The 26,381-nt window shown below is 41.5% G+C and overlaps 1 protein-coding gene across 2 annotated transcripts in view; it reads right to left on the minus strand.

Annotated features, from left to right (window-relative positions):
* si:ch211-57i17.1 (uncharacterized protein LOC565010 homolog) overlaps nt 1-26,381 on the minus strand; it is a 172,116-nt gene that overhangs the window by 60,610 nt on the left and 85,125 nt on the right. For both annotated transcript variants that reach the window (XM_041182745.1, XM_041182744.1), the window contains exon 3: nt 2,171-2,287. In XM_041182745.1, the coding sequence (XP_041038679.1) occupies nt 2,171-2,287 (117 nt within the window). The remainder of the gene's footprint in view (nt 1-2,170; nt 2,288-26,381) is intronic.

Here is a 26,381-nt window from a genome sequence, read left to right on the forward strand (position 1 = left end):
CGAGAGCCAGAGAGAGAGCGAGAGCCAGAGAGAGAGAGCGAGAGCCAGAGAGAGAGAGCGAGAGCCAGAGAGAGCGAGCGAGAGCCAGAGAGCGAGCGAGAGCCAGAGAGCGAGCGAGAGCCAGAGAGCGAGCGAGAGCCAGAGAGCGAGCGAGAGCCAGAGAGAGAGCGAGGGCCAGAGAGAGAGAGCGAGAGCCAGAGAGAGAGAGCGAGAGCCAGAGAGAGAGAGCGAGAGCCAGAGAGAGAGAGCGAGAGCCAGAGAGAGAGCGAGAGCCAGAGAGAGCGAGAGCCAGAGAGAGAGCGAGAGCCAGAGAGAGAGAGCGAGAGCCAGAGAGAGCGAGCGAGAGCCAGAGAGCGAGCGAGTGCCAGAGAGCGAGCGAGAGCCAGAGAGAGAGCGAGAGCCAGAGAGAGAGCGAGAGCCAGAGAGAGAGAGCGAGAGCCAGAGAGAGAGAGCGAGAGCCAGAGAGAGAGCGAGAGACTCAAGATGGAGGTGCCCTCTGAAGATTTTTTAAAAACTTAAAAATGAAGAGGCCACAGCTGCCAGGCTGTCATTGTGAAGGGGGAGGCCCTCAATTCCTCCACAGCGATCTGTGGCCACAACTGTAGTCATCTTGCAATCTTGCCACTTGGGGGAGGGGGAGATTAAAAAATTATAGATGGAGGGTTGGCCGTCTGGAGACTGCCTCCATTAATTGGCTGGATTACAGCCTCAATGGGGTGGCCAACTGGAAAACTTCAGTCACCTCCCGACACCACCCTCCAAACCCCTGAAGCTGCATGTTTAAAAATGGCCTGGAAGCAGAAGCAAGCTAACAAGCCGGCAGGTGGGTGAAATTTGTGGCCCCGTTTGCATCCAGTTCCACCTTCGCAGCCTTTTAAAAATTTGGCCCATGGACTCAGCATTATCAGTAATTCTTCTGGTACATTCCACAGTCTCATGGTTTACTCTGTAAAAGAAAATGTTTCTCCCGCTCTGTCCTAAATTTCTTACATTTAACCTTATATCCCTTCATTCTAGATCCTCAAACACAGGAAATATATTCAGCATGAAGATGAGGAAAGGAAAAGGGTCATGAATAGACTCTTGGACGTGGTTACTGGTGGAGATACATTAGCTATGTTTAGATAGGTGGAAATAAAACCACGTTACAGCAGTCCATTAGTTGGCCAACAGAGGTATTAAAGGAGGATAGCATGGTCACCCCATGTTGAATGCTGTGGAGAGGTTGAAGAGGACAAGGAGGGTTAACGCACTCTTAGCAGTCATGATAGATTTGAGCTGACAGCAGACTGCATATCCCTGGAAGATATGGTTTACTGAACAACAGCCCACACATTTCTTATTAGAAACTGGCAACAGGAAGGATTCACAATAAGTTGTAAAAATACAGAAGTTGGTTGTAATCAACCACCAGTGACGTAGTTAGGCCAATCAAGGCAATACAAAATTCAGTTGTAAGAAATGGGTTCCTACGATCAGAAGCTGAAGCTGCTGAATTTTGCAGAAACAATCTCAACACTATCTTTTTGGGTAGTACGCTTGATATTGAGGTACAGTGTGAGTTAGAGGGGACACAATATTCATATTAACCATTGCTGTAATAAAACAGAAACCTAATACTGACAATGCCAAAGGATTTATCAGCTACATTGAATCTTACTTTTGACATGTTTACTTCACTGGGCTGAGAACTAAAAATATGCCCTTTAGCATAAATCAACAGGATAAAGAAAAAGCGGGTAAGAAATTTTGCTCTGCATTGCTGATTAATGTGCTGCCTCCACCATGTGAAAGTAGAGAAGTTGGAGAATTGGATCATATTATCTGTCTGATGTGAGGCAACATGGATATAATGGGCATAATATCTTATTATAAACATATATTTTGTTCTATAAAAGGCTGCTAACAATTGCAACAATCAAAAGAGCACTTCTAAGAATATCAGTTAAATAACTGATAACTACTTGGAATAAAAATAAAAATAGCTGGAAAAACTCAGCAGGTCTGATAGCATCTGTGGAAAGGAATACTGTTAACATTTAGAGTCTGTATGACTCTTCTGGGATTAGGTCTCACAACTTTACTTGAACAATTATTGTGTTAATTAATTCCATTGATTTAAAAAAAACTGGTTGCTTTAATTTAATTTGACCACTCAAATTGAAGTCACCTGTTCAGCTGTGAAGAGTGGCTCGTCATTTATACAAGAGACAATAATGGAATGCATGTCCAACTGATCCCGTAGCTCCTCATCATCAGAAAGATCAAGGTTGAGGTTATCATTCAGCTAGAAAACAAAAATAAGATCAATGTTTAAATTACTTAGTCTTTAGTTATTGGGAAGCTTATAAATCAGCATCTTCATTTATAATTCATCATCTCTTTCACTTGCTTTTGTTCATTGTCTTCTGAAGAACTGAGTTGCTGCAGCCAATCATTAGCATATGTTGTACTACACAGGTATCAATAAAGACCATATGTGACTACACCACTTTGAAATACAATGTTGTTCCAAATAGCGGTTTATGGGATAAACTAGGTGGGTTTCAATTTGTGCTACTAGGTAAGGATTTGATTGTTCAACAAAGCAAGTCTTGTACGATAACCAAAATAGAAAATAAGCAACAGGGAAAGACAACATAAAAAACTGGAACACTGCAATCAAGTACCAGGAATAATTATTTCGGATTACTATTGAAAACTATAGAACTGGACACATTCCACCTGTCTGTAGGATTGAAAATTAGGCTGATCTTTACTTGGCCCCCAAGTATTGCTGGCTGATGAGACAGCGAATGAATGTTAGTCACTCTGTCCAGGTTTAGAGGAGCAGTTGTGAAAATTAAAGGTTATTTTGCCAGTCACTTACAAATTTCCAACTATTCAGCCATTGGCCCTCTGTCCCCTCAACATTTCTGTGGCTACCAATCTGCTCAATCACACCCTCACCTCCACTTTTGATGCTCTTGCCCTATTAAAACTCTCTAACCCTACCTGTTTCCCTGGTACATTCCTCAACTCTGGTCCTTGAAGTCTATGGGACACAAACATATATGATTATGGTGGATAACTGGTTTAGCGACTCATCGCTACATCTGGCTGGATCACAAAGTACTATTGAATCCTGCTCTCCTCCGTCAAAACTCCTCACTATTCCAGGATACTTTTGGAACGCCAGGCGTTAGTGGTGATCCTTCAGGAATCACTGGAGTCAGGGAGAGTCCCAGAGGACTGGAAAATCGCTAATGTAACCCCCCTGTTTAAGAAGGGAGTGAGGCAAAAGATGGGAAATTACAGGCCGATTAGCTTGACCTCGGTCATTGGTAAGATTTTAGAGACCATTATTAAGGATGAGATTTCAGAATACTTGGAAGTGCACGGTAAAATCGGGCAAAGTCAGCATGGTTTCATCAAGGGGAGGTCATGCCTGACAAATCTGTTAGAATTCTTTGAGGAGGTAACAAGTAGGCTAGACAAAGGAGAGCCAAAGGATGTTATCTACTTGGACTTCCAGAAGGCCTTTGACAAGGTGCCACACAGGAAGCTGCTCAGTAAGATAAGAGCCCTTGGTGTTAGAGGCAAGGTACTAGCATGGATAGAAGATTGGCTGTCTAGCAGGAGGCAGAGAGTGGGGACAAGGGAATCCTTCTCAGGGTGGCGGCCAGTGACTAGTGGAGTTCCGCAAGGGTCAGTGTTGGGACAATTTTTCGCTTTATACATTAATGATCTAGATGAAGGAACTGAGGGCTTCCTGCCTAAGTTTGCAGATGATACAAAGATAGGTGGAGGGACAGGTAGTGTTGAGGAGGCGGGGAGGCTGCAGAAGGATTTGGACAGGTTAGGAGAATGGGCAAAGAAGTGGCAGATGGAATACAACATGGGGAAGTGAGAGGTCATGCACTTTGGTAGGAAGAATAGAGGCATAGACTATTTTCTAAATGGGGAGAGAATTCAGAAATCTGGAGTGCAAAGGGACTTGGGAGTCCTAGTCCAGGATTCTCTTAAGGTTAACTTGCAGGTTGAGTTGGTAGTTAGGAAGGCAAATGCAATTTTGGCATTTATTTCAAGAGGACTAGAATATAAAAGCAGGGATGTGCTGCTGAGGCTTTATAAGGCTCTGGTCAGACCACATTTAGAATATTGTGAGCAATTTTGGGCCCCGTATCTCAGGAAGGATGTGCTGGCCCTGGAGAGGGTCCAGAGGAGGTTCACGAGAATGATCCCAGGAATGAAAGGCTCAACATATGAGGAACATTTGAGTACCCTGGGTCTATACTCGATGGAGCTTAGAAGGATGAGGGGGGATCTGATTGAAACTTACAGAATACTGAAAGGCCTGGATAGAGTGGACGTGGGGAAGATGTTTCCATTAGTAGGAGTGACTAGGACCCAAGGGCACAGCCTCAGAGTAAAGGGAAGACATTTTAGAACAGAGATGAGGAGAAACTTCTTTAGCCAGAGAGTGGTGAATCTATGGAATTCATTGCCACAGAAGGCTGTGGAGGCCAGGTCATTGAGTGTATTTAAGACGGAGATAGATAGGTTCTTGATTGGTAAGGGGATCAAAGGTTACGGGGAGAAGGCGGGAGAATGGGGTTGAGAAACTTATCAGTCATGATTGAATGGTGGAACAGACTCGATAGGCCGAATGACCTAATTTCTGCTCCTATGTCTTATGGTCTAATACAAAGATAAACTCCAGCTTCTCTACTCTGTGATGAGCCATCTTCTTAAAACCCCTCTTCCCACCTCCAAAAACAAGTATGAGGAGCTAATGAACACCTGTCACTAAGATGGAGAATATCCATTCAGCTATCTCTGCCACTTCCCTCCATTCCCCAATCCATCAAACTTTCCTCAAGGTGCCACCTGGCGTCCCCACTCCCTCCATAATCTTGCGTTTTTCTCTCTATCCTGTTTTACCACTAGGAGCTCTAATTGGCCATGAGATCCATCCCATGCATCATCGAGCCTATTCCCACAAAACTGATCACCCAAATTCATTTCTTGGTCCCATGTTTGCTAATATTCATAACTGTTCGCTCTCCTCAGGCACTGCTTTCCTTCCCCTCAAATCTGTGATAATCAATTCCTCCCCAAAAAACCTACCCATGACCCCTCTGTCCTTGGAAATTACTGTCCCCGCCTTTCCTCTCCAAAGTCCTTGAACATGTCTTCAACTCCCAAATGGGTACTTATCTTTCTCAAAACTCTATTTTGATCCCTTCCAACAGGTTTTGGTACAGCACTGAAATGGCCCTTCTCAAAATCACAAACTCACACATAGAAACATAGGACTTAGGAGGAGTAGGCCATTCGAGCCTGCCCTATCATTCAATAAGATCATGGCTGCTCTGACTGTGGTCTCAACTCTACTTTCCTGTCTGCTCCAATAACCCTTGACTCCTCTGTCTACCAAAATCTAACTCAGCCTTGAATTAATTCAATGACCCAGCTTCATTGCTCTCTAGGGAAGAGAATTCCACATACGATCCTCTGAGAGGAAAAAAATGTTCATCTCCGTTTTAAAAGGGAGACCTCTTATTCTTCTACTGTGGCTCCTAGTTCTAATCTCCCTCATAAAAAGAAACATCCTCACCCTATCAAGTCCCCTCAGGATCTTATACGTTTCAATAAGGTCACCTCTCATTCTTCTAAACCCCAATGGATATAGGTTGAACTTGTTCAATCTTTCTTCATATGATAAACCCTTCATCCCAGGAATGAGCTGAGTGAACCTTCTCTGAACTGCTGCTAACGCAATTATATCCTTTTTCAAATAAGGAGACCAAAACTGTACACAGTACCCAGATGTGATTTACAGCTGCAGTAAATCTTCCCTACTTTTGTATTCCATTCCCCTTGCACTGAACATCAACACTCCATTTGCCTTCTTAATCACTTGCTGTACCTGCATTCCAAATTTTTGCAACCATGTGTCAGGATACGCAGATCCCTCTGCACCTTAGAGTTCTGGAATCTCTCTCCACTTGAATAGTATTCTGCTTTTCTATTCTTCCTGCCAAAATAAACAAATTCAGATGTTCCCACATTATACTCGATCTGCTAAATCTTTGCCCACTCACTTAACCTAACTATATCCCTTTGTAGACTCGCTATCTCCTCTTGACAACCTACTTTCCTACCTGTCATCAGCAAATTTAGCTACCGTACATTCAGTTCCTTCATCCAAGCCATTGATATGGATTGTAAATAGTTGAGGCCACAGCACTGATCCGATGGCACTCCACTAGATACAGCTTTCCAAGCCAAAAGAGACCCACTTATCCTTACTGTCTGCTTCCCGTTAACTAACCAATCGTTTATCCATGCTAATATGTTACCCCCTATACCATGTACTCTTATTTTGTGTAGTAACCTTTGATGTGGCACCTTATCAAATGCCTTTTGGAAATCTAAGTACACCACATCTAAAGGTCCCTCGTTATCCACCCTTGCTTGTTACTGCCTCAAAAAATGAATAAATTAGTTAAATACAATGTCCCTTTCAGAAAACCATGTTGACTGTCTGATTACAATGTTCTAAGTATCTTGCTATAACCTCCTTAATTATAGATTCCTGTGATGTTAGGCTAATAGAGTTATCGTTTCCCACTTTCTATCTCCCTCCTTTCTTAAATATAGGTGCGACATTTTCCATTTTCCAATCTGCTGGGACTCTTCCAGAATCTAGGACGATTATAACTAATGCCTCTGACATTTCAACTTCTTTTAAGACCCTAGGATGCAGGCCATCTGCTCCAGGGGACCTGTCGTGCTTAGATCTGATAGTTTCTGCAGCACCATTTCCCTGGTGATGATAATTGTTGTAAGTTCCTCCCTCTTTTCAACCTCTTCATTTTCAAGCACCTTTGGGGAGTTTTCAAAGTCTCCTACGGTGGACACAAAATACCTGTTCAACGCTTCCATCATTTTCTTATTTCTTATTTAAATTTTCCTATTTAAATATTTGTAGAAACTCTTACTATTTGTTCTTATATTACCATCTAGCTTTCTCTCATACTTTCTCTCTCTTTTTTTTATCATTCTTTGCTGGTTCTTAAAATCTGACCAATCTTCTGGCCCACCAGTAATCTTTGCAGATGTGTACAATGTTTCATCCAATTTGATACAACCCTTAACTTCCTTACTTAGCCATGGATGACGCACTTTCTCACTAGGATAAATCTTTGCTAAGAGTTGTAAAATATCTCCTTAAAAGTCTGCCAATACATCTCAACTGTTCTACCTTTTAACCTAGTTTCCCAGTTCACCTTGGCCAGCTCTTCCTTCATGCCTGTATAGTTACCTTTATTTAGATTTAAAACACTAGTCTTAACCCTTACTTTTCCCTTTCAAACTGAATGTGAAATTCAGTCATGTTATGGTCGCTGTCACCTAGAGGGTCCTTTACCATGAGGTTATTAATTCTGTCTCATTGCACATTACACACAAGACAAAACTGGTCACCTGGTTTAATTTTATTTTTATTCGATCATGGGAAGTAAGTGTCACTGGCTAGACCAGCATTTATTGCCCATTCTAATTCCCCTTGGAACGTTGGTGGTGACATGCCTTCTTGGGCTGCTGCAGTCCATGTGGTACAGGGTACTTCTACAGTGCTTTCAGGAAGGGGCTTTCAGGATTATGAGCCAGCAACAGTGAAGGAACGGCAATACAGTTCCAAGCCAGGATGGTGTGCGGCTTGAAACTATGCATCTGTTGCCCTTGCCCTTTCTAGGTGGTAGAGGTTGCGGGTTTGGAAGATGCTGTTGAAGAACCCTTGGTGAGTTGCTGCAGTGTATCCTGTCGCTGATAGACACGGCTGCCACTGAGCATTTTAAATGGTGGGTTGGGTGCCAATCAAGTGGACTGCTGTGTCCTGGAGGATGTCAAGCTTCTTGAGTGTTGTTGGGGTTGCACTCTTCCAGGCAAGTGGAGAGGATTCCATCACACTCCCTTGTGCCTTATAAATGGTGGATAGGCTCTGGAGACAGGTGGCAAGTTACTCTCCACAGAACTCCCAGCCTCTGATCTGCTCGTGTAGCCACAGTATCTATATGGCTGGTCCAGTTGAGTTTCTGGTCAATGGTAACCACTCCCCCAGGGTGTTGATAATAGGGGATTCAGCAATAGTAATGCCATTGAATGTCATGGTGAGGTGGCTAGATTCTCTCTTGCTGGAGGTGGTCATCGCCTGGCACTTGTGTGGTGCAAGTGTTACTTGCCACTTATCAGCCCAAGCTTGAACACTATCCAAGTCTTGCTGTATATGGACAAGGACTGCTTCAATATCTGAGGAGTCATGAATGGTATTGAACACTGTGCAACCATTAGCGAACATCCCCACTTCTGATATTATGATGGAGGAAAAGTCATTGATGAAACAACTGAAGTTGGTTGGGCTGAAGACACTATCCTGAGGAACTCCTGCACCGATATCACGGGACTGAGATGATTTACCTCCAACCACATCCATCTTCCTTAGTGCTAGGTGTGACTCAAGCCAGTGCAGACATTTCTCCCCTGATTCCCATTGACTCCAATTTTGCCAGGGCTCCTTGTCTCTCTCACTTCACCTCTGGAGTTCAGCTCTTTTGTCCTTGTTTGGATCAAGGTTGTAATGAGGTCAGGAGCTTAGTGGCTCTGACGGAACACAAACTAAAAGCCAGTGAGCAGGTTATTGCTGACTAAGTGCTGCTTCATAGCACTATCAACAACACTTTCCATCACTTTGCTGATGATCGAGAGTAGACTGATGGGGTGGTAATTGGTGGGGTTGAATTTGTCCTGCTTTTTGTGGACAGGATGTACCTGGGCAGTTTTCCACATTGCTGGGTAGATGCCAGTGTTGTAGCTGTAATGGAACAGCTTGGCTAGGGGCACAGCCAGTTCTGGAGCACAAGTCTTCACTACTATTGCCGGAATGTTGTCACAGCCCATAACCTTTGCAGTAACCAGTGCCTTCAGCCTTTTCTTGATATTGCATGGTGTGAATTGAATTGGCTGAAGACTGGCATCTATGATGCTGGAGACTTCAGGAGGAAGCTGAGTTGAATCATTCACTCAGCACTTCTGACTGAAGGTGGTTGCAAACGCTTCAGCTTTGTCTTTTGCACCGATGTGCCAGGCTCCTGCATCATTGAGGATGGGGATATTTGTGGAGCTTCCTCCTCCAGTGATTGTTTACTTGTCCACCATTATTCCACCATGGATGTAACAGTTCTGCAGAGCTTAGATCTGATCCGTTGGTTGTGGGATTGCTTAGCTTTGTCTATCGCATGCTGCTTCCGCTGTTTTGCATGCAAGCAGTCCTGTGTTATAGCTTCATCAGGTTGACACCTCATGTTTAGGTATGCCTGGTGCTAATGGCATGCCCTCCCTATACAGTCTGCCAGCGAATCACCAATATTTGCTTCTCTTTTCGCTCCCACACTGTTACTTCAGGGTTCCCCCAAGGATCTATTCCTTGTTTCCCTGGAAGAACAAAACTATCTTTGGTCTCCACCACAATTCCATTCACTTGCCATCACCTCCTTCCATCTCCATAGCCATAGTCAAAGGTTGAGCAGGACTATTCACAACCACAGCATCCTATCTGATCCTGAGCTGAGCTTCCAATCCCACATCCTGAATACCACTAAGAGCAACTACTTCCACCTATGTTACGTCACCTCATCTGTTGATGAAACCCTCATTCACGGCTTTGTTATCTTCAAACTATCCTAATGCTCTCCTAGACAGTGTCCCATCTTGCACCTTCCATAAACCTGAGCACATCCAAAACTCTGCTGTGTCTTTTATCATGCCAATTCTTGTTCACTCATTGCCCCTGTGCTCACTGACCATCCAACAATGTTTCCATTTTAAAATTTTCATCCTTGTTTTCAAATCCATCCGTGGCCATACCCTTCCCTGTCCTGGAAACCTCTTCTGGCCCTAAAAGATCACTGCTCCTCCAATTCTGGTTCATTGCACATCCCAGATTTTCTTCACTCCATCACTGAAAGCTGTACCTTCAACTCTCTAGACCCCAAGTTCTGGAATTCCCTCGCTAAACCTCTCTTTCTTCCTTTAAGATGCTTCTTAAAACCTACTTGGCCAAACCTTTGATTGCCCATCTTAATATCTCCTTATGCAGCTTGGTGTCAAATCGATTTGATAATCGCTTCTGTGAAGCTACCTTGTGACATCTTACTATGTCAAAATCACAATAGCTTTATTTAAGAGATAAGTGAGTGAAAAACATTACATCACCATTTGAAACTCATGTCAACTCTACCATAAAAATTAGGAAAGATAAAGGGACTGAAATTGGTCTACTTCAGCAGTGCAAAACGGGCTTGTAGAGAGTTGATTTTTATTTTTTACTGACTTGAAAAAATATTGGCAAGATTTTTTTTATGAACAACCTAGATTCAGGCAGTAACATTATAAAACTTCCAGATGATACAAAACTTGGCAAAATGGTAAATGGTGATGAGGATACTTATAGGTTTAAAGATGGCATAGGTGGGATGATGCGGCAGATGGAATTTTATATGAAGTAGTATGTTTTGGGAGGTCTAATATGGGAAGACAGATTTTGACATGATTTCGAAAACTGTAGATGAGCAGAGACTGCTTGGTGTCCATCTACAAAAACCTTTAAAGTTTGCATATGAGGTGGTTTAAAAAAAGGACATAGGTTACTTGGATTTATAAATTAAGAAATAAAATATAAAAGTATAAGAGAAAATGCTCGAGCTTCAGAAATCACTAGAGGTCAGATTCAAAATCATTGGAAAAGATCTAGAGGGGAGATGAGGATAATAGAGTTGTCAGAATCTGGAACGTTTTACCTGAAAAGGTGGTAGAAACTGATTGCAAAAATAATTTTTACAGAATCACAGTGCTGAAGAGGCCCTTCAGCCCATCAAGTCTGCACCAACACGTGAGAAACATCTGACCTACCTAATTCCATTTACCAGCACTTGGCCCATAGCCTTGAATGTTATGATGTGCCAAGTGCTCATCCAGGTACTTTTTAAAGGATGTGAGGCAACCCACCTCCACCACCCTCCCAGACCATCACCACCCTCTGGATAAAAAAGTTTTTCCTCACATCCCCCTAAACTGCCTGCCCCTCACCTTGAACTTATGCCCCCTTGTGACTGACCCTTCAACTAAGGGGAACAGCTGCTCCCTATCCATCCTGTCCATGCCCCTCATAATCTTGTACACCTCGATCAGGTCACCCTTCAGTCTTCTCTGCTCCAACGAAAACAACCCAAGTCTATCCAACCTCTCTTAATAACTTAAATGTTTCATCCCAGGCAACATCCTGGTGAATCTCCTCTGCACCCCCTCCAGTGCAATCACATCCTTCTTATAATGTGGCGACCAGAACTGCACACAGTACTCCAGCTGTGGCCTCACCAAGGTTCTATACAACTCCAACATGACCTCCCTACTTTTGCAATCTATGCCTCGACTGATAAAGGCAAGTGTCCCACATGCCTTTTTCAGCATCCCACTAACGTACCCCCCCCCAACTTTCAAAGATCTATAGAAACACACACGCCAAGATCCCTTTGCTCCTCAGAACTTCCTAGTGCCATGCCGTTCATTGAATACTTCCTTGTCAAATTATTCCTTCCAAAGTGTATCACCTCACACTTTTTCAAAGGAAGTTGGACAGCTACTTGGGGATAAGAAACTTGCAAGGTTAAGGACAAAAAGTAGGAATGTGGGATTTTCAAAGGGCTAGCACAACAATACTGGCCAAATGGCCTTTTTCTCTGCTTAGTTTCCATGATTCTATCTTAACTATGATATTTAAGCATCACAACTTTACACAGACCTAAATATAGCAATACAAAATAAAAATAGAAAATGCTGGGGGGAAAACTCAGGTCAGGCAGCACCTGTAAAGAGTGAAAATGAGTTAATATTTCAGGTCATTTCAGAAGCTGTTTATTTCCCCTAGATGCTACCTAACATGAGTTTCTCCAGTATGTTCTGTTTTTATTTCAGATTTCCAGCATCCGCAGTATTCTTCTTTGGAAATAATAGCTCTTATCAGTTCAATTTGCATCTTATAGTGGAAGAATTACACTTCCAACCTTATGGGAATAATTGCCACAATGTTTAATACTGAGTTGGAAGGCAGCAAGGAGGGAAGAAAATTCTCCCAGCATTGAATAATTATGGCCTAATACCATTCAAGTATTTCAACAGACCTGAAATAAATTTCAGAGGCAGCTCGTGAAATAAACGATAAGTGCGTCCTGGAAAGGTATGTTCTTTTTTATATAGCTTTTTGCTCAGTCCACGAAATAAAAGAGACCAAGAGCAGAATTGAATGGGTGGCAGGGTTTCTGCCCCACTTTCCAAAGAGCTCTTGATGGAGAGGCTGGGGAGATGAGGTGAGAGGGAGCATTGGGTGGCAGGGGGGGGAATGACCCAAACCTCCCTGTCGCTTGCCATTTTAACACTCCACCTTGCTCTCTTGCCCACATGTCTGTCCTTGGCTTGCTGCACTGTTGCAGTGAAGCCCAACGCAAACTGGAGGAACAACACCTCATCTTCCGACTAGGCACTTTACAGCATTCCGGACTGAATATTGAATTCAACAACTTTAGGTCGTGAGCTCCCTCCCCCATCCCCACCCCCTTTCTGTTTCCCCCTTCCTTTTTTTTCCAATAAATTATAAAGATTTTCCTTTTCCCACCTATTTCCATTAGTTAAAAAAAAATAAAAAAAAAACCCCCACTAGAGCTATACCTTGAGTGCCCTACCATCCATTCTTAATTAGCACATTCGTTTAGATAATATCACCAACTTTAACTTTAACACCTATGTGTTCTATTGTACTATTGTCATTGACATCTTTTGATGATCTGCTTCTATCACTGCTTATTTGTCCCTACAACCACAACCCCCCCTCCACCTCTCTCTCTCTCTATCTCTCCACCCCCCCACACACACACCTTAAACCAGCTTATATTTCAACTCTTTCTTGGACTCGAACTCAAGTTCTGTCGAAGGGTCATGAGGACTCGAAACGTCAACTCTTTTCTTCTCCGCCGATGCTGCCAGACCTGCTGAGTTTTTCCAGGTAATTCTGTTTTTGTTTTATGTTTACACCATTACCTGACTAATAGACATGCTGCTAAAAAAATATTTTAATTTAATTTTTTCTGTTTGTCAATGAATCCTACCCTATTCTGCAACTTCACCCCATATGTCCAACTACTTTTAGAAATTACAGGGTATGGTAGCAGACTGGTTATGTTAATGGATTAGTAATCCAGAGGCCTGGACTAATGATCCAGGGACATAGCTCAAATTCCACCACAGCAGCTAGCAAATTTACATTCGACTAATTAAATAATATTGGAGTCGGTGAGAACTGCGGGGTCAATCCTGTAACCAGTTTCCAGTCAGAACCCGGGTTCTGAAAGAAAAATCAATGTGTGACATCACAGAGAAGCAGGCAGGTGATTAGCTGGTGAGCACCCATTGGCTTTGCTCATTTATCTTCCAAAACTGGTAATTTATTTTATTAGTGTAAAGTTTAGGAATAATAGTAACCTTATTGTGAGTAGAAGGATTTACTAATTATAAATTTGCTAAGAAAATAATAAATTAATTTACACATAATAAAGTTGGCAGGACAGGTGATGCATGACTGCTGTAGAATGTGTGAGCTCGTGGACACCAGTGTGATAGAGGCAAACACACCTGCAGTAAATGTCTACAGCTTGAGGAGCTTCGGCTCGGAGGCCGAGCTGCAGACGCTGCAATGTATCAGGGTGCGGGAAAGTTACCTGGGCACTTTATTTCAGGGAGCGGTCACACCCCACAGAATAGGGTCTTTCAATTTAATCTGTGGTCAGGGAGAGGAGGATGTGACTTGAGTGAAGCAGATAAGGAGATTGAGAAGGTAGGGGTGGAGGAGCCTCAGTTCATACGTATTTCCAACAGGTTTGAGGTTCTTGCAACCTATATGGATGGTAGTGGGGGCTGCAAGGCGATTGAGCAAACTGACCATACAGGAATGCATTCAAGTGGGGGGAGTTAATAGGAATGTAGTGGTAGTAGGGGACAGTATAGTCAGGGGGATTGGTAGTTCTCTGCAGTTGAGAGTGTAAGTCCAGATGGCTGTGTTGCTCTGGGTTAGAGAGAAACTTTCAATGGGAGGGGAAGGAACTAGTTGCGTGACTCACATTGGTACCAATGACATAGGTAGAACAAGGGGAGAGGTTCTGCTGAGGGAGTATGAGCAGCTAAGGGTTAAATTAAAAAGCAGAACCTGAAAGGTAATAAATCTCTGGATTACTACCCGAGCCACAAACAAATTGGCATAGGGTAACTAAAATTAAGAGTTAAATATATAGCTCAAAATTGGTGAAAGAGAAATTGGTTTTGATTCATGGGGCACTGTACCTTCGGGATGGTCTTCACCTGAACCATACTGAGACCAGTGTTCTCGTGAGTGGTATAACTAGGGCGATGGAGAGAGACTTCAACTAAAAAGTGGAGGCAAGGGATCAAATCTGGGAAAATATGATGAATTACATAGAGAAGACAAGGCAAAAGAGTAAGGGAGCAATAAGAGAAATAATGATCAGAATGTGGCAAGAAGGAACAGAATGTACGAACCTAAGTGTGCACGAGCAGATAAAGCTTGAGGTTACAAAAATAGTAAAAGAACAGAACTAAAGATTCTGTATCTAAATGTGTGGAGCATTCATAACAAAACAAATGACATGATAGCACATATAGAAGTAAATATGTATAATCGGATAGCCATCACAGAGGCATGGCTGTGAGATGACAAAGTCTAGGGCCTGAATATTCAAGGGTACATGACATTTAGAAAGGACAGGAAGCTAGGAAAAGGTGGAGGGGTAGCGCTATTAATTAAGGATGATATTGGTACAAGAGAGAGGGTTGCCCTTAGTTCTGGAGATCAAAATATAGAATCAGTTTGGGCAGAAATAAGACCTAGTAGAGATAAGAAGCCACTTGTGAAAGTGGTTTATAGGCACCCTAACAGTAACCACACCATAGGACAGGGTATACAGGAAGAAATAATGGGCGCTTGTGAGAAAGGTACAGCGATAATCTTGGGTGATTTCAATCTACATATAGATTAGACAAAACAGATTGGCAAAGGTAGCCCGAATGATGAGTTCATAGAGTGTTTTTGTGACGATTTCTTATAGTAGCACGTTCTAGAGCCAACCAGATAGTAGGCGATACTAGATCTGGTAATGTGCAATAAGACAGGATTAATTAATGATCTCGTAGTGATGGCATTCCTAGGTAGCAGTGATCATCATATGACTGAATTTCACATTCAATTTGAGGAAGAGAGGAGGGGATTTAAGACTAGTGTTTTAAACTTAACTAAGGATAATTATGAAGGCATGAAGACAGAGCTGACTAAAGTGAACTGGAAAACTTGGTTAAGGGATAGGTCAGTGGAGATGCAGTGGCAGACATTGAAGGAGATATTTCAGAATACTCAGAAAAGATACATTCCAGTGAGAAAGAAAGCCTCTAAGGGAAGGATGCATCATCCATGGCTAACTAAGGAAGTTAAGGATAGTATCAAATGGAAAGAAAAAAAACATATAATTCCACAAAGATGAGTGGCAGGTCAGTATATTGAACAGAATATGAAGAACAGCAAAGAATGGCTAAAATGTTAATAAGATGGGAGAAATTTGAGTACAAGAGAAAGCTAGCTAGAAATATAAAAACAGATAGTAAGAGTTTTGACAGGTATTTAAAAGGAAAAGAGTAAGTAAACTGAGCATTGGTCCTCTAGAGAGCAAGTCTGGGAATCAATAATGAAAACTACGGAAATGGCGGACGAATTGAACAGATATTTTGCATCTGTCTTCACTGTAGAGGATGCAAGTAACAGCCTAGAAATAAGTGTGAATCAGGAGGTGAAAGGGAGGGAGAAATTTAAAACAATTACAATCACCAGGACAATGGTACTGAGAAAATTATTACAGCTAAAAGCTGACTGGTCCACAGGTCTTGATGGACGTCATCCTAGAGTCGTAAAGGAAGAGGCTGCTGAAATAGTACAGGCATTCCTTTTAATTTTCCAAAATTCCCTAGATTCTGGAAAGGTCCTACCAGATTAGAAAATAGCGAATGTAACTCCTCTATTCAAGAAAGTAGGGAGACAGAAAGCAGGAAATTACAGGCCAGTTAGCTTAACACCTGTCATTGGGAAAATGCTAGAATCTATTTTTAAGGAGATTATAGCAGGGCACTTAGAAAACCTCAGTGCAATCTGGCAGAGTCAACATGGTTTTGTGGAAGGGAAGTCATATTTAATTTATTGGAGCACTTTGAGGAAGTAACAAGCAACGTAGATTGAGGGGGACCTGTGGATGTGCTGTACTTAGACTTCCAGAAGGCATTTGACACATCAAAGGCTACTACACAAAATAAGAGCTCACGGTCTCGAGGACAACATGTTAGTGTTATAGAGGATTGGTTAGCTAACAGGAAACAGAGTAGGCATAAATGGGTCATTTTCAGGTTAGCAAGATGTGGCAAGTGGAGTGCCAAAGGGATCAGTGCTGGGGCTCAACTATTTACAAATTATAACAATGACTTGGATGAAGGGACTGAACGTATGGTTGCTAAATTTGCTGATGACACAAAGATAGGTAGGAAATAAGTTGTGAAGAGGACATAAGGAGCCTGCAAAGAGATATAGTTAGATTAAGTGAATGAGGAGTATAATGTGGGAAAATGTGAACTTGCTCATTTTGGCAGCAAGAAAAGAAAAGCAGTATACTATTTAAATGGAGAGAGATCGCAGAGCTCTGAGGTGCAGAGGGATCTGGGTGTCCTGGTACATGAATCACAAAAAGTTAGTATGTAGATACAGCAAGGAAGGCAAATGGAATGCTGATGTTTATTACAAGCGGAATGGAAAATAAAAGTAAGAATGTTTTGCCACAGTTGGACAGGGTATTGGTGAGATCACATCTGGAGTACTACGTACAGTTTTGGTCTCCTTATTTAAGAAAGGATATAAATCTGTTAGAAGCAGTACAGAGAAGGTTCCCTCGCGTGATAACTGGGATGAGGGTGGGGGTGTTACCTTACGAGGCAAGGATGGACAGATTGGGCTTATATCCATTGGAGTTTAGAAGTTTGAGAGGTGATCTTTTGAAACATATAAGATCTTGAGGGGACTTGACAAAACAGATGTTCAAAGAGTGTTCCCCCTTCTGAGGCCAGAACGAGGGGACACAATTTAAAAATCAGGGGTCTCCCATTTAAGGCAGGGACGAGGAGAATTTTTTTCTCTAAGAGCATTGTCAATCTTTGGAACTTTCTTCCCCAGAGAGCAGTGGAGGCAGAATCAATTAACATTTTTAAGGCAGAGCTGAATAGATTCTTGACTAACAAGGGAGTCAAAGATTATCGGGGAATGTGGAATTGAGGCCACGATCAGATCAGCCATGATCTTATTGAATGGCAGAGCAAACTAGAGGAGCCGAATGGACTAATCTTGCTTCTGATTCATATGTTCGCATGACGACAAAGTTGGTATGACCACAACCAGATTACTGCAAAATTCCATCTGGTTCATGAATGCCCTTTAAGGAGGAAAATCTGTCATCCTTACCTGGCCTGGTCCATGATGCCAAACCCACAGCAATGTGGCTGACTCTTAACTGCCCTCTGAAATGGCCTAGTAAGTCACTCAATTGCACTCAGGAAGGCAGTTCAAAACCACCTTCTCAATGGCAATAAATGTTGGCCTTGCCAGCACCACCCACATCCTGTGAATAAAAGGAAAACTACTCGCCTCATAGTGTTGGGTTTACAAACTTCTATCTTAAACACAACCATTGAAATGTTTTTTCACACTGTTTTTATGCAAAGTAAAGCAGGCATCCTTAGGCAAAACAAATAATTTTAAAATTTAGTCGAAGTACAAAAACTATTTCATTCATAGAATCTTTTAATATGTTGAATGCATTATTTGCAATTGCCAAGAGCAATGAACAAATTATTTAAGTCAGGACCAGACTAGAATATAGAATCATTCTCTCTGAAGCGCTGTTGACAATGGAAAAGTATTTAAAAATACCTCAGAACCTGGAATTTCCTGATTTTATCTGAAGAACATCAGTTAAGTTGCAATTCACCAACTAGAATGGTAAGGTGAAAGTAGATGAACTCTCAGTGCCACGCTCTGCTACCTCTTGCCTCAAAGTTCTGTGTAATCTGCAGAAAAAGGTTTCAAAGTCCAGGAACTAACATTGGTACGCTATTTGAAGACCACAGGTCTAGGCTCACGGGGAGAATAGCTACAAAGAAGACACACGGAAACTGATGTTATCTAGAGTGCTGTATGCCAAGAGAACTACATACTTTCAGGAAATACAAGAAAATTTGGTAACACTCAAGGGGACCTTTAGAGTTGAATTTATTTTCTGTTCAGTAAAGCCTATCTACTTCGCCACTGTCGCCCAAGCAGGACAGATTGATGAGGGGAATTACACTTAATTTTCATCTTGTACATTTTACAGTATATTCAAGTTTTTTAAAAATGCATATGAACAAGGAAAGTACTAGTACTACACCAGCAACCTTCTAAACGACAAACCAACGAAAATGCAACAGCAGGTTATAGGGTTATATCATGATAAGATGAGATTGGTTAGTGAAGCATTCAATTCTGCTTGCTTTCTACATACATCAAACAATACTGCAGAGTAGATGTAATACTGACAGTGGTGATAAAGTACTTGGCAGCTCAGAATCACCCAATAGAAAATCTAACAACATAAGTGTGAACTTTGATGGAAGTTGTCAATTGAGAATCAAGTGATGACTCCACTGTTCGCAGCAAATCTCTGAAGTTTGATCCACATATACTTCAGGGTTATTGTTTCATTTTCTTTTCGTTAAAATCATTTGAGTCTTATTTTGTTTGTTATTTTAAGCCTCAAGATACTATGACAAAGACTGACCAGACAAATGTGCTAGAAATCAAAAATTTTAGTATTCACGCAGAACATAAATCTTTCTATATTTCTGGCTTAATTCACTTATTACAAAATGAGCCTGGGCTCAATGATAGCATTGCCACAATTGAGTAAGAGATTATAGGTTTGACCCCTTCTCCAGACAGCCAGGAAAATCAAGACATATCCTTCTTCACTTGCACCATTTATACAGATAATTAGTGCATGGTCAAGAAAGTGCAAGAGAGAGAGCACTCACATTTGCACTGAGAGGGGGTAATATGGTGCAGGATCCTCATGTGGGTGTTCACCGCCGACTTAACCATTACCACAGGCACGGTCCACATCTGCACAAGTAAGCTCGACGGCATACTCCTCAAAGTGAGTGAGGGGCCCAATGTGGGCCACTCCACTCCTGGTATGGGACCTCTCCCTGCTACTGTGAGCCAGCTTCTCCTACCTGAAAACAGATGCAGTGTGTGCGCGCAGGACGCATGGAACTCATGGAATGTTTGTCTGGTGAGCGGAGCCATGGATGGGATGTGGATGCAAGCTCTAAGAGGATATGAGCCTGATGGAGATGTGTGGATGTGTGTGAGATTTGGTGGTGCTGTCCCTTGAGGCGTGAGATCCCTGGGGATGTGCAGTGGGTTTGCGAGTGTCTAAGTTGAGAGTGATGAAGTGGCTGACTTATTCTGGTGGAATGGATGAGAGCATGAGATTGGTGCCTCTGGTGAACCTCCTGCAGCCAGAGCTGGGGTAGGGGACATCACGGCAGCATTCCATTGCAACCAGCAGGCACCCCAGAGAAGCGTCACTAAATTTGGGGGCTGACGTCTTTGCTTTCAGGGTCATTTGTCACCTGGAGCAGCCCTGGTTTGTAGACAAGAAGTAGGCAAGTGCTCTGGTGCACTTTCAGTCTGGCACCCGGAACAAGGAAGTGCTGAGGTCATGGCGTGGCGAGCAAATCCAAGCCCACCCAACAGCGATCACAAGTGCTTCCCGTGAATGCAATATTAACGAGGCAGGATGCACCGGGAATGGGACAATACAGCACAAAAACCTACAAATGACTTTTTACATGCCCACTACTGCACTTTGCACAATTCTCAGACAATTCCACCCACTGCCTCAAGGAGAAAAAAAGCTCAAAATTTATTCAAATAGTCAAAAATTAAAAAAAGCATAATTATGTTCTTTATATAGGTATTACTTAATTTTAAGCAGTGTCAACATGGCTAAGCGGTAGTACTCCTGCCTTTGAGTCATCAAGTTGAGACTTCATACTCCATTATTGAGAAACAGGTACATGGTAGGTGATACTGTCCTTTGTGTAAAATGTTAAACCAGGACCAAACTGACTACTCAGATAGATTTTAAATATTCCACAGTACCATTAAGAAGGAAGGTGACCTGACCATCATTCATCACTCCAACAAAAATTATTTGGCATTAATTGCCCACTTAAGAATTTCAATTGGCAGCTGGTGGGAAGGCAACCCACTGGTCTTCCCGGCACAGACTGGAGGCAGGAAGGCACCAGTTCTCCACTGCTACCCCACCACCCCCCAATCTTGCCACGGGGGTGAATGCGCTAGCATTAAATTGCACCCTACATTTCTAAAATATCAATAAGCTGTGGAGGATTTTGGGAAGGTCTAGTGTTTCTGAAATGCGTATAAAGTTTTTCTATTTAATATAAATAAAAGAAATATGTACAGGATGACTCAAGAAGACTGTGACCATGTGATAGAGATTTTATCAGTGGCAATCTGGTCAAATGGTAAGATAAGAAAGGGATAGGGAAAAGAAAAGCAATAGTAAAAATAAATGCAAACAAATGGAAGAATGGGAATATGTGGAGAAAACATGGCTTTTTGATGTGTAATATGGTAACCGCACCATTCATTGTAATACACAGAATACAGAAGAGAAGATTCCAGATTTAATCCCTAGTCTATACAATTAGTTGACATACTGTGAGTGTAAGTTACTGTTTACAATTAAGGTTGTCAGTCAGGCTTACAGTGTCGTGCATTTGGGTGCACTGGGAGCTACATATATTAATATACAAGACCCTGTGCTTTGCAGACAAAAAGACATGTTGACACAATGTTCCTGTTTCAGCTAAACAAAATAAGTGACAGCCATTCTCTGGTTCATTCCCCAGGGCAATGTCTTGACCAATCAGAGTCAAGCTAAGCGGTTTAAATTTTGAACAATCCTTGGCAGTTAACTGCCAATCACCATCAGCTGGTGCATTTTCCATGGCAACACCTCTACCAATCAGAGTCCATTTGCCAACCAATCAAAATTCACTCTGTTGGCTCTTGAGCAATGCTGTATAACCGTGAATCACTGGTAGGTGCAGCAAGTCTTTACTTTAAAGTTGTGGTTGGATTCCTGAAAATTGCAACTTTAAGTGAATCATTGATTCCTATGGAAACCTATGTTAAAGAAAGAGATTGTTTCTTCTGGATGAGAAATGTCCAAAAGAACTTGTGTGCAACTTGAAATACTGTACCATGCAATGTAAATACGAGTGTCAGTGGCATGTGTATGCGTGAAATGGCAGCAGGCCCCGTTTTGGCAACGGGATTCAGCTGCCCGCCCGCCGCCGAGCCGGTGGGGCCTGCCCGCCCATCAAGGTAAGAATTCTGCCCTATGTTTCTAATAAATTTAAAGAGAAATTTACTGCAGAAATTGTTTAATAAAACAAGAAAATTGTAATATTTGTCACACTTATAGTGTTTTACTTGGGAGTGGAGGTAGACTGTGTTCAGGAATTAAATTGCAGCAACAAGGAACACTCACGTGCAAACAGCAGCAGATGCCAAACGCGCAGTGCACATTTTCTACTGCAGGAAATATGTCATCGACAACTTTTTTTAAGCTTTATTTAGGCATTTTTTTTCTTTTCTTCGGCAGTTTCTAAAGACGGCACCTATTTTTTATTTTTAAAACCATGGATAAGCAAGCATTTGGGCCTGCAATGCATGAACTGGCGTACAAAGACCTTAGCGCAAAGAAGCAAATTCGCGAAAGAGGAAGTTGGGAATGGCGGGACTTTGCTGTAATTCTTAAAGAGAATTTAATTGAGTTTTATATTGTATTTAATGATGTAATTTTATTTTGCAAATTATTTCAGCTAGGAATACACAGTGCTGCGCATGCATGGTACAATATTTCAAGCTGTACATAAGTTCTTTTGGACATTTCTGATCCAGAAAAGCCAATCTCTAATACAGATTCCTATGGGAACCTTTAATTCACTTAAAGTTGCAATTTTCAGGAATGTAACCATAACTTTAGAGTGAGAACCTAGTGATTCATTGTTATACAGCATTGCTCAAGAGCTAGCAGAGTGAATTTTGACATTGTCATGACAACCATAAGCAATTGACAATCTCAATACTTGGGTACTTAGCGTTTTTTGTACATTTCTCAAAGGGTGATAAAATAAAACTTCTGTTTCACATCTTTTCTCAAAGCACTATGCAGTTTATCACTTAAGGCAGATCTTTGTTGTGTCAACTATTTAAAGTAAAATTTACCTTTTTATTTGAAGTATCATTTGCCTGTTAATTCATGTTTAATTTGCATTAGTTCTGATTTGTATTAAACTAGAAGTTACAAAAAGTGAAATCTTGTTAGTAACTTCTTTTGGGGCAGTTGTTTGGTAATTTTGGTTATTTTGTTTTACAGTTCTCAAATGGGGATTGTGTGAAAATTGACACAGTTATCAGGTCCTCTAATTACACTGAGACAGATGACATAACAAAACTGAATGAGCTAACATGTTATAATGGTAATTACTGACCCATAGTAAGGCGATAATGGGCAATAATAAGTAAGGCCTGCAGTCAGAATGTGCATAGCCTAGATGGATCTACATACAGAGATATATAAACATGTATACAAATCTTGCCAAAAATTTAGTTCAGTGCTATTTTAGTAGCTACTCAAATCCCATAGTGTGTGCCTGCCTAGTCCTTCTTAACTCCACGCAAACCTTTGGTGACAGTGTGTGAACTATGAACTCAACCTTAATTCTGTACAGAACTGTACATGACTGGTTGCTGTGCATCAGTAGGAGCCCCTGGGGATTAGTGTGTCCTTCGACTCAGAGCAGTTAAATCCAGAGATAGAACTGCTGCAAGCTGCAATCTTTTATTACCGTATGTGCAACCAGGTCCAACAACTCGATGGGGATTGCAGTCCCATGAAATCTAGGATATATTCCCTGCTGGATAAATTTTGTAATAGGAAATTGTGAGGTAATTTGGCTGCTAATTGGAAATCAATTTCATGACTATAAGTCAGTTGAATAGCAAATTCTTAACTGCAACTGACAAAAGTCAGACTCCCCACTGAGGCAGGACGCATGCTGTTCTGAATTGGACAGTTGCCAATATAAAATGGTTACTGACTTCAATCCAAAACCTTTCTCATTTTCCCCCCTTGAGCTAGCTGCTTTGTCTGCAACCCAAAGGCAGCTACAGACTCTTTCACAGTCTACCACTAAAATCATTTTGCATGCTTTTGTACAGATGAGAGACACAACATTAACTAGTATCAATCAGTACAATAATAAACAATATATATTTAAAAAACAGTTCTATTATGATTTCAATACAACGAGGTAAAACACCATGGGCTTAAACACTATTTAGCACAATGTTCGTATCGTCATAGACATTCTCAGAAGTATGAGAATCAACATAGAGAATTGGAGAAACATAAATTATATATTAAAAAATTACCTTTGCGCATTCTGTTTTAATGTGCATCAAGCTCTTGCGCTATCATTACAGTCAGACAATCTGTCTGCTGCAATGAGTCCTTCCATTGTGTGTATTCAATCTGTCAATTTTTTCTTCTCTATTGGTAACTGTATTCATTTTCAAGAGATTAAAAGCTTTCATTATTCACACTTTGCAAAAGCCTTTAGTCTAGTTTCAATTTTTAAAAAAAAAAAAATTCTTGGGGTGTGGGTGTTGCTGGCAAGCTGGCACTTGTTGCCCACTCGTTGCTCTTGATAAGGTGATAATGAGCCTTCTTCTTGAACCATCACTGTTGTTATGTTAATTTGAGCACAGCAATGTTCCTTAAAAATGATGAGATTTTTAGTGATTTGATTTAAGGAAGAACATTCTCTGGGATTTTGAACAGTTTGATGAGACCTTTCACATTCACTAGTCAGGCAAGTGGAAATTAAAATAGAGGTTCCCCTAATTGTTGCCATATTACCAATTTATCACCAGCTGTATCAAAAAGGCATAATTCCAACACATTGGGACAATACAGCTTAGTTATAACTGTAGCACTGGGTATTACATTTTGGACTTGGATAAATATTAATCATTTCAATTTGCAAACCCTTTTTGATAGATGTATTGCCATAATTGGAGTTCTGTGCATTTGCTGGCCAAACTCCATCTGGAATTTTTAGATGTCAACATGATTCATTGGTTCAGCAGTGAAGATGCTCACTTTTAGACATGTGTCTCAATTAATGAAACTCATTGGTAGCCTTCTGATTTTTGCTTTTTAAATTTTCCTGCAATTGGGTGAAATCAGCTGTGAGCAAATACTCGCTTTGAGTCAAAACTCAATGTTCACAATCAGAAAAAGCCAGGTTTAATTACCAGAACAATTTCTGAAGGAACAAGTAAAATACTAAGTGAATAATAAATGCTTACAGCTGTCTTCACAAAGTATCTTCAAATAGTTTCTACCCAATGAACTTTGTTCACTGCCTCTGATTCATGTGACTGAATGTGGGTTCTGCATCGATGATGTGTCAGGGCAGAGAGATAATGAAACTACCCTTGCATAGAACAGGAAAGTGGCTGCATCTGTCACACCAGGCCCAAGTCCAATTGACCCAAACACACCTAGAGGTGGGCAGAGAAATCAGAAGGGGCTCATTTTCTTTGCCTTTTGGAGGGTACATATTTGGATGTCACGTGATGACAGAATCATATTCAGCTACAATGTTAAGTCAAAGAGAAAATCCTACCTCAGAAGTAAATTGCAATTTCCTTCCTCATTTTGGCTGATCTTGGGCTTCAACACTTTCCCACCCGCTTCCTTATTCCTCGATTCCCTGAGGCCAAAAATCTGTCCCAGCTTTAAATGTATTCAACAATGGAGAATCCACAACCCTCTGAGGTAGAAAATTCCAAAGGCTCACGATACTTCGCGTGAAGTAATTTCGCCTCATCTCAGACCCTAGATGGCCCCTTTTTAGATGTTTTAGATTCCCTGACCATAAGACGTAGGAACAGAAATAGGCCATTCGGCCCATCACATCTGCTCTGCCATTCAATGAGATTATGCTGATCTGATAATCTTCAACTCCACTTTCCTGCCTTTTCCCCATAACTCTTGATTCTCTTACTGATTAAAAACGTGTCTATCTCAGCCTTGAATATATTTAACGACCCAGCCTCTGCAGCCCTCTGCGATAAAGAATTCCAAAGATTTATTACCCTCAGAGAAGAAATTCCTCCTCATCTCTGTCTTACATGAGCAACCCCTTGCTCTGAGATTATGCCCTCTGGTCCTAGACTCTCCCACAAGGGGAAACACCTCTCAGCATCTATCCTGCCGAGCCCCCTAAGAATCTTATATGTTTCAATAAGGTCACCTCTCATTCTTCTAAACTCCAATGAATACAGGCCCAACCTACTCAACCTCTCCTCATAAGAAAATCCCTCCATACCCAGGATAAGCTTAGTGAATCTTCTCTGGACTGCCTCCAATGCCAGTGTATCTTTCCTTAGATAAGGAGACCAAAACTGTTCACAGTATTCTAAGTGTAGTCTAACTAGTGCCTTGTATAGTTTTAGCAAGACTTCCCTATTTTTATACCCCATTCCCTTTGAAATAAAAGCCAACATTCCATATGCCTTCCCTATTACCTGCTGAACTTGTTATGTTAGATTTTTGGGATTCATACATGAGGACTCCCAAATCTCTCAGTGCTGCAGCTTTCTGCAGTTTTTCTGCATTTAAATAATATTCAGCTCCTCTATTCTTCCTGCTAATGTGCATAATTTCACATTTTCCCACATTACATTCCATCTGCCAAATTTTTTCCCAGTCACTTAACCTGTCTATATCCCTCTGTAGACTCTGTCATTCTCACTATTTGCCTTCCCACCTATTTTTGTGTCATCCGCAAACCTGGCAACAGTACATTCACTTCACTCAACTAAGTCATTAATCTATATTGTAAATAATTGTGGCCCCAGCACTGATCCCTGTGGCACTCCATTAGTTACAGGCTTCCATCCTAAAAATGCTTCTCTTATCCCAACTCTGTCTTCTATTGGTTAACCAATCCTCTATCCATGCTAATATACTACCCCCAAC

This window comes from Carcharodon carcharias, chromosome 2 (genome assembly GCF_017639515.1).
Source record: "Carcharodon carcharias isolate sCarCar2 chromosome 2, sCarCar2.pri, whole genome shotgun sequence".
Taxonomy (NCBI): domain Eukaryota; kingdom Metazoa; phylum Chordata; class Chondrichthyes; order Lamniformes; family Lamnidae; genus Carcharodon; species Carcharodon carcharias.